This window comes from Macaca thibetana, chromosome 6 (genome assembly GCF_024542745.1).
Source record: "Macaca thibetana thibetana isolate TM-01 chromosome 6, ASM2454274v1, whole genome shotgun sequence".
Classification (NCBI taxonomy): Eukaryota; Metazoa; Chordata; class Mammalia; order Primates; family Cercopithecidae; genus Macaca; species Macaca thibetana.
The window spans coordinates 62,165,811-62,177,970 of record NC_065583.1 but is presented as its reverse complement, the minus strand read 5'-3'; the positions used below and the strand labels follow the sequence as shown (position 1 = coordinate 62,177,970).

General features: G+C 40.9%; 1 protein-coding gene across 2 annotated transcripts in view; it reads left to right on the top strand.

Annotated features, from left to right (window-relative positions):
• Positions 1-12,160, top strand: part of TNFAIP8 (TNF alpha induced protein 8) — a 124,000-nt gene that overhangs the window by 4,791 nt on the left and 107,049 nt on the right. Inside the window, exon 1 of one of the 2 annotated variants that reach the window (XM_050794428.1) lies at positions 3,531-6,980. The exons of the other annotated variant lie outside the window; for it this stretch is intronic. Coding sequence (XP_050650385.1) covers positions 6,968-6,980 — 13 coding nt within the window. The 5' untranslated portion in view covers positions 3,531-6,967. Of the gene's footprint in view, positions 1-3,530; positions 6,981-12,160 lie in introns of those variants that run through there. 2 annotated transcript variants of the gene reach the window in all.

Sequence of the window (12,160 nt, the reverse complement as noted above, 5' to 3'; positions counted from 1 at the left end):
GTAGCACAACTTCAATGATTGCCAGCTGCAGGGTCACATGATTATATAAGGGAAATGTTGCCACTGCTGCCAAAGATAAGTGAGCCAGAGCAGGGCATTCGAGTTTTATGTGCCTGAGAACGAAGAAGAGCCATAGTACCCATTAAGCTTCACTGCATGAGGGAAGCTTTCAAAAGACCTATTACAGTTAAATTGTGAGCAGTGGGTTGGCCTTTCACAACTCCCATGTTTAAAACAGGTAGTGAATGAAACTAGATTATCTAAGACAGACAGCTGCCCTTGGTGTTGCAAAGGGAATCGGGCTGGCGTGTCTTCAGGGGAAGTTGCGTGAGTTCCGGGAGGCCCAGGACAGGGACCGCATCTGCAGGATTAGGCACCAGGGCAAGGTCTTTTGGGAACACAGTACTCAGCAAGGTACACAGTGACTCTTGGATATTTTAAAGGAGCCAAAAAGTAAGCAACAGCCCACTCAGTCAATACCCTCTTTAAGCCTGGCTTCAAACCAAATTCATTTAGCTCAAGACTTCCTCATTCCCAACTCTTATTTATTACTCTTATTTATCATTTGTTTAACAAAATGAGGTTTGTTTGTTTGTTTGTTTTTACAACATGACTGTCAACAAAAATAGGGGAGACGGAGATTGTGGTGTGCGTCATGTAGGCCTAACTACACTCATCCTTTCCTGTCCTGAGCTCTCATCTGACTGTGTTCAGACCCTCACACCCATGCAGACACGAAAAGAAATGCCACGGTCTTCTGAGAAAAAAATGCATGGACAGTGTTGGTGACAGAGTGAAAGTTACAGAACAAACTTTGGTCACGTAAATCTTTGGGAAGTAAGTGCAGTACCTCATTCCATCACTCAGTGGTCAGGAAACTACTCTCTTATTTTTCCTTCTTCAGTCTTTAAAGGGTTGAGATTGTTTTCTGGAAAATGGCAGGTGTTTGGTTAAATTCTGTTTCACTACACTTGAAAGGCAGAGCAGTCCTCACTTAGTGATGGAATTCCTTTTGTCTTGAGGCAGAATTAGGCTGCTAGTGACTCATGAAGTATACCTGGAAGAGGTGAATGAGCTCAGGCCTTCCCAACATCCGGTGATGACCTCTGTTTGCACACACGTAGCCACTTTGCTCCTTCGCTTTTATGACCTGGAATGACTGATAGTGCCTGAAGGAACAGCTGCTATTACTTGCCAGGGTAAGAGACCCTGTGTAAATAGGGAGCCTCCTAAAGAAGCAAGGATTCCCTGCCCTGTGTACCTGTGGTGCTTATCACCTCCCTGTCAGGGAAGCTCTGCCCAGGTGGGGTAGTTTGAGGACATCATTTTCTGGGCAGCCACAAAAGTGATACACCAAATGAAACTTTGAACTTATCCAATGTGCTGTATTTGAGGGCTCATCTGGGACTTACAGCTCTGAACCTGACTGTAAGTCAGAATCACCAGTGAAGCTTGATGCAAATTGAGAACCCCTCGCCTGGGATACTTATGGGACTCATTTTCCTGTCTTGTTCTAGAAAGAAGCTTATTCAGGCAGCAGCTAGCTGTAGGGATTTTTTAAAAAAATTATTATTATTATTTTTTTGGCAGTGGAAAGAGCTCTTGAAAGTACAGAATGACTTTAAAGTTTAGGATTAAAATGAACACAACATATAAAATGAACACAGCATATAAAATGGACACCTGTGTACCCATCTTGAGAAATAACAAAGTTGTTTTTATAGGTCTTCACTGGGTGGAAAAATATTGACAAGCAACCAAGTCAAGAACAAAAAATAACAACCGAAACAATTAGTGGTGTCCCACAAATAGATCCAGGAATTGAAGGCCATGAAACAGAGATATTGGAGAGTCTGCCCAATGTTCATTAGTTGAAAATCTAGACTTTGAGTCACTGACAATGCTGACATCATAAATCCAGTATGGCGGCTGACTTAAGGATAACTCAGGTGGTTTGTAGATACTGAACTGGGATGGGCGCCCTTATTTCAACAGGGGCACATGTTTGGAAGAGCCCACACCCAACTCAGGACTCGGAGTTGCCAAGCGGACCGTTTCCCCTACCCCAGGCCTGTTCCCTGTCCTGAGGTCCTGGTACCTCCAGGAATCTATTCTGTTCTCAGAGTGTCCCCCTCATTTTATAATGGTAGAAAACGAGAAAATGAAAAACAGACCATTTTTTTTCTTTGAAGCCATATTCTGTAACTTCCTCCCTCTGCTTTTGCATTTTGGGTTTTGCCAGTACTTGAGACTTCTCTATTTCTGAATTTTAGTCAGTTTTTAATTTATTCTTACAGGGGCCATGGAAATTATGAATAATAAAGGTCTGCTACTGATGATACATAGTACTAATTTTAGAAGAATGACAGCTTTTTTTTTTTTTTTTCCCTCCAGATTTAAATATTTGAACAGAGAATGACAGGTATGAAACTGACTAATTCAGGTCTGGCCTCTGCCTTCCTCTGTAGTCAGCCATCCCCCAGTTTGCTGCCCTGGAGTTGAGCACACCAGGACCTTCCAGCCTCACCATTAGGGAAATGAGGCAGATAGAGGAGGTTGGGCAGTGACTTGTGGAGACAGGTGGCAGGGGCAGAGGATTAACCACCCAAGTCCTGTAAGCATATCCACACTGAATTTTACCCTTTAATCAGTCTTTCGTAAGTTCTGCTTTCTTTTTCTCTCTCTCTCTCTTTTTTTTTTTTTTTTTTTTTTTTTTTTTTTTGATATGGAGTCTTGCTCTGTCTCCCAGGCTGAAGTGCAGTGGTGCAAACTCAGCTCACTTCAACCTCTACCTCCCGAGTTCAAGCGATGCTCCTACCTCAGCCTCCCGAGTAGCTGGGATTATAGGCACACACCACCACGCCTGGCTAATTTTGGTATTTTTAGTAGAGGCAGGGTTTCACCATGTTGGCCAGGCTGGTCTCGAACTCCTGACCTCAAGTGATCCACCTGCCTTGGCCTCCCAAAGTGTTGGGATTACAGGCGTGAGCCACTGCACCTGGCCTGAAAGTTCTGGTTTTTTATGGTTGCCTTTAGTGATGATAGTGTACCACATAAGTGTATTAGTTTGCAGGGGCTGCCATAACAAAATACCACAGACTGGTGGCTTACACAACAAAAATTTATATTCTCACAGTTCTGGAGACTGGAAGTTCAAGATCAAGACGTCAACAGGTTTGGTTTACCTGAGGCCTCCCTTCTTGCCTTTCGGATGGCCATGTTTCTGCCGTATTCTCACAAGAACATTTCTCTGTGCACATCCCTGGTGTCTCTCCCTTTTCATAGGATATCAGTCATATTAGATTAGGGTCCCACCCTTATGATCTCATTTAACCTTAATTCTTTATTAGAGGCTGTCTCCAAATACAGCCATAATGGAGATTAGAGTCTCAGTATATGAATTTGGGGGCTATATTTCAGTCTGTAACAATTGCCTTTATATAGGATATTAGTTGTTCCCCTTTACACAGGGAGGATCATTTCAAGACCTCCAGTCTATGCCTGAAACTGCATAGTTTACCTATGATAAAATTTAATTTTTAAATTAGGCATAGTAACAGATTAACCATAATACCAAATAATAAAATAGAACAATTATAACAATATATTGTAATAAGAGTTATGTAAATGTGGTCTTTCTCTCTTCACTTGCTCTCAAAATATCTTGTATACTGCACTCACCTATTTTCAGACTGCATGCTCTATGATCACACTGCAACTGTGGAAACCGAGACCATAGATATGGGGGCCTACTGAGGAGACCACACTGTTTGTGTTGTGATTGTCATATGGTTTATTTCTATATATATGTATAATCCCCACAAATTATAGTTTTTTCTTTAAACAATGATCTCTTGAAGAAATTAAAACAGAAGAAAAATACCCACTTACTGTGTGTGGGGCTTTTGATTTTTTAGTGTACACCCAAGTTTCCATCAGGGATTTTTTTTTTGTCCTTCAGGCTGAAGAGTAAAAATTTTTAATATTTTAGCTCACATCCGCTGGCCACAGATTCTCTCAGCTTGTTGTGTGTGCGCACACCTGGCGTCTGTGTGTCCAGCTCTCCTCTTACAAGGACACCAATCAAATTGGATTGGGGCCCACCGTAAGACTAATTTTAACTGAGTCACCTCTTTAAAAATTCTGTTTCCAAATGCATTTGCTTTCTGAGATATTAGGAGTTAAGGCTTCAGCATATGAACTTTTTGGTGTTTCTTAGTCTGTTTGTACTGCTGTAACAAAATATCTGAGACTGGGTAATTTGTAAATAACAGAAATTTATTTTCCATAGTTCTGGAGGCTGGAGATTCAAGATCAAGGCACCTACAGATTCAGTGTCTGGTGAGGGCAGCTCTGGGCTTCCAAGATGGTGCTTTTTTGCTGTGTCCTCACATGGTAGATGAGACGGGAGGTGGAGGGGCAAAAGGCACTGGGGTAATCCTTTCAACCTCTTTTGTAAGAGCACTAATCCACTCATAATGGTGAAGCCTTTATGACTTAATGACTTCTAACCACCTCTTAATACCACCACCTTGGGGTTTAGGTTTCAACATATGAATTTTGAGGGGAGATACACCTTCAAAACCATAGCAGGAGGGACGCAATTCAAATCATTACAATCAGGATGCTTTAGGCTGCAGTTAAGCGAATGCCAATGAACAGTGATTTGATAATAAAGACATTAAATTATCTTATATGAAGGGCAATCTGGGATTGGGTAGATTCAGGATTGGATCCTTGGCTAAACAGTGTCATCAGGGATCAGTTCTATCTATTCTCATCCTTAGCATGTTACATTTTTATCTGCAGACTTGCCACTTTGTGGGCAGAAAATAGCTTTCTCAGCAACAGGTATCACAGGTTCCTGCCAACCTCTTTTTAAGACAGGAAGATGTGTGTGTGTGAAGGGTGGACACAGAGGGCAGCAATAACTTGGTTCTCCTGTAGTGTTTATCCCTTTTCATCCAGGAGTAAAATCTTTCCTGAAGCCTCCTGAGGCCTCATTGGCCAGAACTGAGTCACAGCCTTAAGGGAAGCTGTAAAAGTGAGTATTGGGCATTGAGGGAGAACCTCTATTGTGGGAGGTTGGCTGTGCCCATAGAAGAAGGGAAGGGGCATGGTTACAGGGTGGACAAGAAGCACCTATACTAACCCTGGGCTCCCGTTCCCTAGAGGCCAGTTACAGCCATCAGTATTCCTGATACTAATAATCCCAGGTTTCGTTGGAGTTAAAACTAACCACCCATAATGGTAATTGGGAGGAGAAAACCAAATAATGATATGGAAGTTGTTGAAAATCACATATACTTAATTACTAGTAGCTGTGACTTTTTCTTACTGTTTTTCATTTTAAAACTGACTGGACGTATCTTGAAGCAGTGATTTTTTAATGTTAAAGATCATAGGTTTATAAAATAGCACTACTTACTTTGGAGAAGGCATCCTGCATTCCAACCAGAAAGGTATCCATCATATAGACAGTTCCTTAATTTTCCAGAAATGTTTGCCATCCCAGTAATCATGGCAACCACTTATTGAGTACTTAGGGTGGGCCAGCAGATACTGTGCCGAGTGCTTTATACACATTATTTAATTTCATCTTCAGAAGGGATCTGTGAGAAAGATACTATTGTTAATCCTTGTTTACAGATAAGGAATTGAGGCTTAAGGAGGTTAAGTAACATGCTGTGAGTGCCTGGCCATGCTGGGATTTACACTCTGGTGGCATAGCTCTCCCCTCCCATACTTGTGCTATAGGGTGTTACCCTTCAATAATAGTGCCACAAACACCCTCCTTTTCTGTGAACTCTCAAAGGCTGTTACCTCTCCAACCAGCCTGGTTCTGCTACAAAGCTTGTCTCCGTGTTTCATTCAACAACAAATAGTAGAAGGATGAACCATGGGGTGTGCAGAGCTGGTCACACCACATCTCATGGAGTGTGAGATGTGTCATCTTATATTTGTGAGAACCCAATGCCCAGCTGTTCATTGCAATTCTGGTAGATATCTAAGAGGTTATTTTTTTATTTTATTTTATTTTATTTATTTGTTATATGTGTTTTTTTTAGAGATGGGGTCTTGCTCTGTTGCCCAGGCTAGAGTGCAGTGGCTATTCACAGGTGCAATCCTAGCCCACTACAACCTCAAACTCTTGGCCTCAAGCAATTCTCTCGCCTCAACCTTTTGTGTAGCTGTGGGACTACAAAGGTCCATGCCACCACACCCAACTCTAAGAAGTCATTTTGAATTGAGATTGCTCTTGAGGTATTTTGGAGCATGTCATTCGTTATACACTTTTTTAAATAATTTAAAGGTTATAAGGCAAATTTTAATTAAACAATGTAGATTCAGTTATTTACCTTCAAAGTGAAAAGTTCATTGAAACAGAGTCCATAAGATGCTGGTTCCTGTCTGATTTATTGCTGGGTCCCTGCACTTTCCACCTAGCACTGAGAGACACCTTGCAGCTTTTTCCGTCAGTTGGCGACTGTGCTGTTATGCCTGATAGATTTTCTTAATGCTTTTTTCGTACTTTTATTGTAAAATAAAACATAAATATCAAAAAGCCACACAAAACAAATGTACATAACTTAGTGAATTATTACAAAGCAAACACTCATATATATCACTAGCATTTAGGTCAAGAAATAGAACTTTGCCAAACGGACCAAAATCTTACATCCCATCCTGATCACATTTCCCTCTGTTCTTCCAAAGGTAAATGCCATTCTGACTTTTATAGTAATTACTTCCTTGCATGTCTTTATGGTTTTATTACCCAAATGAGCAGCCTGACCCACTGAGTTTAGTCTTACCGATAAAGAAAAAAAAAATGTATTTTAAGTCTCTTTTAATCTACAGATCCCTCTACCGGAGTCTCCTTCCTTTAACTTTTTTTTTTTTTATTTGTTGCAGGACCTGGGCTGTTTAATCTGTAGAGTTTCCCACAGTGTTGATAACAAGAAAGATGCACACTCATGGTACAGTTTAACTTACTACTTTGCCCTCTGTTTCCTGTATCTGGATCCAGAGACTTGATCAGATTCAGGTCTGGTCGCTTTGGCAAGATTAAAGATGATGGTGTATTCTTTCACTGGGAGACACATGGGGTCTGGTTTTTCCACTCTTTTGATGTTAGCAGCTGTTGATCCTCAGTGTCTAAATCTGTTAAGTCAGTGGGGCAATTGCAGAATGGTGATACTCTAATTCTATAATTTTGATTTTATTTATTAGCTGGAATAATTTTATAAGGATAGATGCCTTTTCAATCTGTTATTTGATTGCCCAGTGGTACAATTCACATAGGAAAGGGATGTGAATTCTTTCCTATGCTTGATATATTTTATATATGCTTGATTCTTTCCTTTGATTTACTCAGTTTTCAAGAATTGATTTCATGTCATTCTCAGAAGATCACTGATTAGGGTGTTTTTTTTTTTAATTGTTATGAGCTCATGGAATTAAATCTATTTTATAGGTTTTATTCCATTGAAATTTTAGTTTTTACCGAGACTCAAATTGTCTGATCTTTGACGAATGGGAGCCTCTTCAGTTGGCCCCTAAGTCCTCCTGATCTGACCTTAGTATTCTTGTTAGTTTCCTGCTGTTTGATTTGTTAAGGTGGTCCATGCTTGTCTTGTACATTTCTTGCCTATACCTGGAGTCAACCATTTTCCCAGGAAACCCTGGTTTTTTTTTTTTAGTAAGAAATGGTATTTCAAGACTATAATCCAGACACTGGGAATCCTCATTCACTGGAATGGTTAGTATAGGCCTTTCATTGGTCAGAGCTGGGAAACACACACACACACACACACACACACACACACACACACACACACACATGCACGCAAACATAAATACTCATATAAAGATAAAATACTTTGTGAGTTAATAATGCTATTTCCAATTCAAATTCAAGACTATAGGGTTTCTGTTTAACCTCTTATATATTACATTTTTATTCCTTTCCTTCTGCACTTTAAATCCTGGTTTTTTGGTCACAAGGGAAATAGACTATTATATAATTACCTATTTGATTACCCCATATTACACACACAGTAGTCTCCAAATAATGACAGTAATACTACCATTACCAGCTATGATTAATGAAAACAACAAAAATAATTTCTTTGGCATATGCCATACTAATTCTGCCCCACGTTAAAAAAAAAGGTTTAGTACTTCTGCATCATCAGATCTTATTATTGTTATATATTAAAATATCTCCCTTTTAATACTCATTTGGTCTTATTTGTACAGGTTGTTGTATATACATCATGCTTATCACTTGTCCTCATATCAGTGTCTCTAGACATTTTGATTGAAGCTCTTTCTTTAGTAGATTTAATAGGAAAGGATCATGGGAACAATATTCCCTAATTTCTTGATAAAACTTGGTCTGTGACCTTTATAATTAAGGGTCACTGTTGTCTGATATAAAATCCTTGGCTCACATTTTCTTTCCTTGAGAATTTTAAATATGTCACTCCATTTTCTTCTGATGTAAACTATTGTTGTCTGAAAGTCTAATGATGATGATCTCAATGTTTTCCCGCTATACGAGCTACTCTTTTAGCACTTTTCAGAGTATCAACTATATATAATTTCATTCAGTTGACAGAGTATGAGCATTTCAGTACTGTAACTAGCGAGCTGTTATGTTACCAAATCTGAGCGTATGACTTGGTCAACTGTGGTGCCAAATAATCTCTTTCTGCTCTTGACCCAGAATAAGCCACTTACTCTCAGTAACTGTAGGTTTTTTATCTTTGTAACCTCCGCTGGACCTTGTAAATAGTACAGAATTAACACTAAACATATACTTGCTTATGAAATAAATGCTGTGGAAGGATGTGGGCTTTTTTCTTGTTCTTATTAGCCTGTTGGGATCTGTCCCATCCCTTTGCCTCTTTTCCTCTGATCCGGTGAGGCTTTGCCTTTGTGTTCCTTGAGACAGGCCCTTCCCCTGAGCAGAAGGTATGAGGGTGCAGCACCCGTCGGTTCTGGGTTGTCCTGTGTCCGGTTTTCAGACTGTGTTCTTGTTGTATTGCATTTTCAGTACTAGCATGTTGGGAACTCCTGGCTCACAGAGTATCTGACTCCACAGTAAGGCCACTGTGGTCCCCATGCCTGCTTGCCCTTTTCTTTGTCTACACCTTGATCTATTCTTTTCTGGGTTTTATAGCCCAGGCCCCTGGCGTGTGGGACATAGATCCCAGCCTCTCTGTGACCTACCTTTTCTGACCACTGCATCAGTGGGTGCCGGGGATTGCACCTGCCCAGACAGGCCCTTTCTTCCTTCCTGCCCTTTCCTTTCTTGACTGATCTTTTTGGTCTTCATTTCTTGCCCATCAGAACCTTTTGCAGGGCACTGCAAAATGAGACCCTTGGCCAAGATATAACTCAGATGCATTTTGCTCAACTTACACACTGTGTTCAGCTTTTAAAATTGCCATCTCACTTAGCGGGGCATTTGTGCCAGTTTGGCCAAAGACTCTGCTGCTCCCTATTGTGTTCCTCCTGGTAGGTCATGCATTTCATTTATCGGCCTGACTCCTAGAGACAGGTGAGTTGGTGACCTCTGAACTTTGGTATCTCTTGCTTCTCAAAGCATTGACCATATGGTGATGACCTTGGGCTGCCCTGTTTTATTCGTGGCCTGCACTAGTTTAGTAAGACATTCTTGCCCTGATTCTCTCACCCTGTTAGGTCCTGGCCTGTGGGCCATTCCAACTTTTTCTTTCATCCTCTTGAGTATCCCAGTCACATGTAATAATAGGAAAAAACCAATCGTATGACACTTAGCTTTTAAAAGCTTTCACTCTACAAAAACGATGAAAATGATCAAGGAGTGATAGGCTAGGCATAGTGGCCCACACCTGAAGTCCCAGCTACTCCGGAGGCTGAGGTGGGAGGATCCCCTGAGCCCAGGAGTTTGAGACCAGCCTGGCAACATAGCAAGACCCTGTTTCTATTAATTAAAAAAAGGTAATGGAATAGTGGTTCTTCCCTGATGGATGTAAATGCTTAGGTGATCTCTTATTGCAGGTATAAAGAAAAAGGGAAACTCTTAGCCTTGGTCACACCAAGGAGATCTTGCTGTAAGAGAGTCAGATATGGAAAAGCTGCCTGTGACTTGAGAACTTGCTCTTACTCCCTCCTTTTCTGTTCCTGGTCAGTGCCCTGAAGTGAGGAGCTGTAGAGTTGGGCCCTTCTCTCTGTGGCCGGGCCTGTGGGAGGCAACTCATGATCCTGACTGCTCTAGTGAATTTCTTCCCAGATCTAGTTTTTCAGGTCACAGTTGAAACAGTCCTGGAAATGACTCTTTGCTCCAAAGAATCTTTGAGACAAATAAGTACTTGGGTTAAAAAAAAAACACAAAAACAAAACTTTCTATTCTGTTTTATTAGTTCAGCAGAAATCATACTGAAGACTTGTTCTTCTTTTGTTCTCAGCTGCCTGTCTTTTTGCCTTTTGCCTCTGATTGGCCCATGTATGTGCCAAGTGTGACAGTAAAGGCTCAGTAGTTTTTGACCACTTACTATGTGCCAGGCACTGTACTAAGATCTCTCTATACATTGCCACATTCTTCAATGACAGTTTGAAATAAGTTCTATCATTATTATCCCCATTTTAAAGATGGGAAAACAGACTGCAAGAGCTTAAGTTGTTACCCAGGGTCAGAGGAAATCAGATATTCAAATCCGGTGGTTTCTAACCATATTGCCGTAGTTCCTCTTGCAGGAACTAAGCCACCCAGCCAGCTTGCAAGGGCTTGCTGGAGGGTAGTAACAGAGCTGGGATCCAGGGGTTAAAGGATAGCGATCTTGAATATTGTAGAATAGTTCTTCAACCAAAAAAAAAAACCAAAAAAAACTTTTGAACAGATTTTTCTCAGAGCTTTTTAAAAATCCCTGATTTAGACCAGGCGCCTGTAATACCAGCACTTCAGGAGGCCGAGATGGGTGGATCACTTGAGGCCAGGAGTTCAAGGCCAGCTTGACCAACATGGCAAAACCCCCTTCTACTAAAAATACAAAAATTAGCCTGGCATGGTGGTGCATGCCTCTAGTCCCACCTACTTGAGAGGCTGAGGCAGGAGAATCGCTTGAACCCAGGATGAGGAGGTTGCAGTGAACCAAGATTGCACCGCTGCACTCCAACCTGGGTGACAGAGCTAGACTCCATCTACAAAAAAAAAAAAAAAAAAAAAAAAAAAATTCTGTAGCATAAAAACATGACTCCAAGTCTCACAGCCTGAGTAGCCCCAGGTTTATACATCCATTGTCAGGGCTGCAGACAACTTGAGAGCAACCTGTCTTGCTGATAACAAGTCAGCAGTGTTACTAGCATTTGCTTGTTAACAATACCTCAATAAGGGACAAGAAGAAGGGAGGTGAAACTTAAATGTGCCAATTTTGAAACTTGCTAGGCATTCTAGTAGTGAGTTTGGTAGAGAAAGAAGTTAAAATTATCTAGAAATAAGGTTTTTGAATTTCTTACTATCTGTGCTATCTCTCCATATGTTGTCAGAATCTTTTTTTTTTTTTTCTAATTTAAAGCATCGTTTATACCCAGCGGAATATCATAGAGAAATTTTGCTTACGTGGTCTTTTTGAAATAGTTAAGCAAAGGATGCAGCAATTATTTGGTACTAGGTAATAGGAAAAACTCTGGACAGGTGAGCAGGAGGTGGTCTGTGCAGAGACTGGGTATGTAATATTGTTGAGATGCTCAACCCCTCTGGGCTGTAATTGGTATATCTAAGAAATGTGAGTTGTCAACTATAAATCATCTCTAATCCCTCAGTGTGAAAATTCTGTATTCCGGTAATTATCACATGTACTTTTCATTGTCATTTGAAGCATGGGAACCAGGGAGTCCGAAGCTACTGGTGGAGCCAGAAGAGTAGTATCCTGGGTCCCTGTGGGAAGAAGTGCTGACTGCCCCAGTGTGGAATGAGAAATTCTGCATAAGTGGCTTTGGGTGGGAAGCCAGGAAGAACTCTGGCCCCAGAGTCTTCCCAGGAGGCTCCAGAACTACAAAATGTTTGCCTTGAGATAATCTTGTGAGTAGGTTTATTTTTAGGCTATATTTGTGTTCCCTCTCATTGCTAAGATAAGTGACTGTTAACTCTACCAACATACAAGGAAACTTT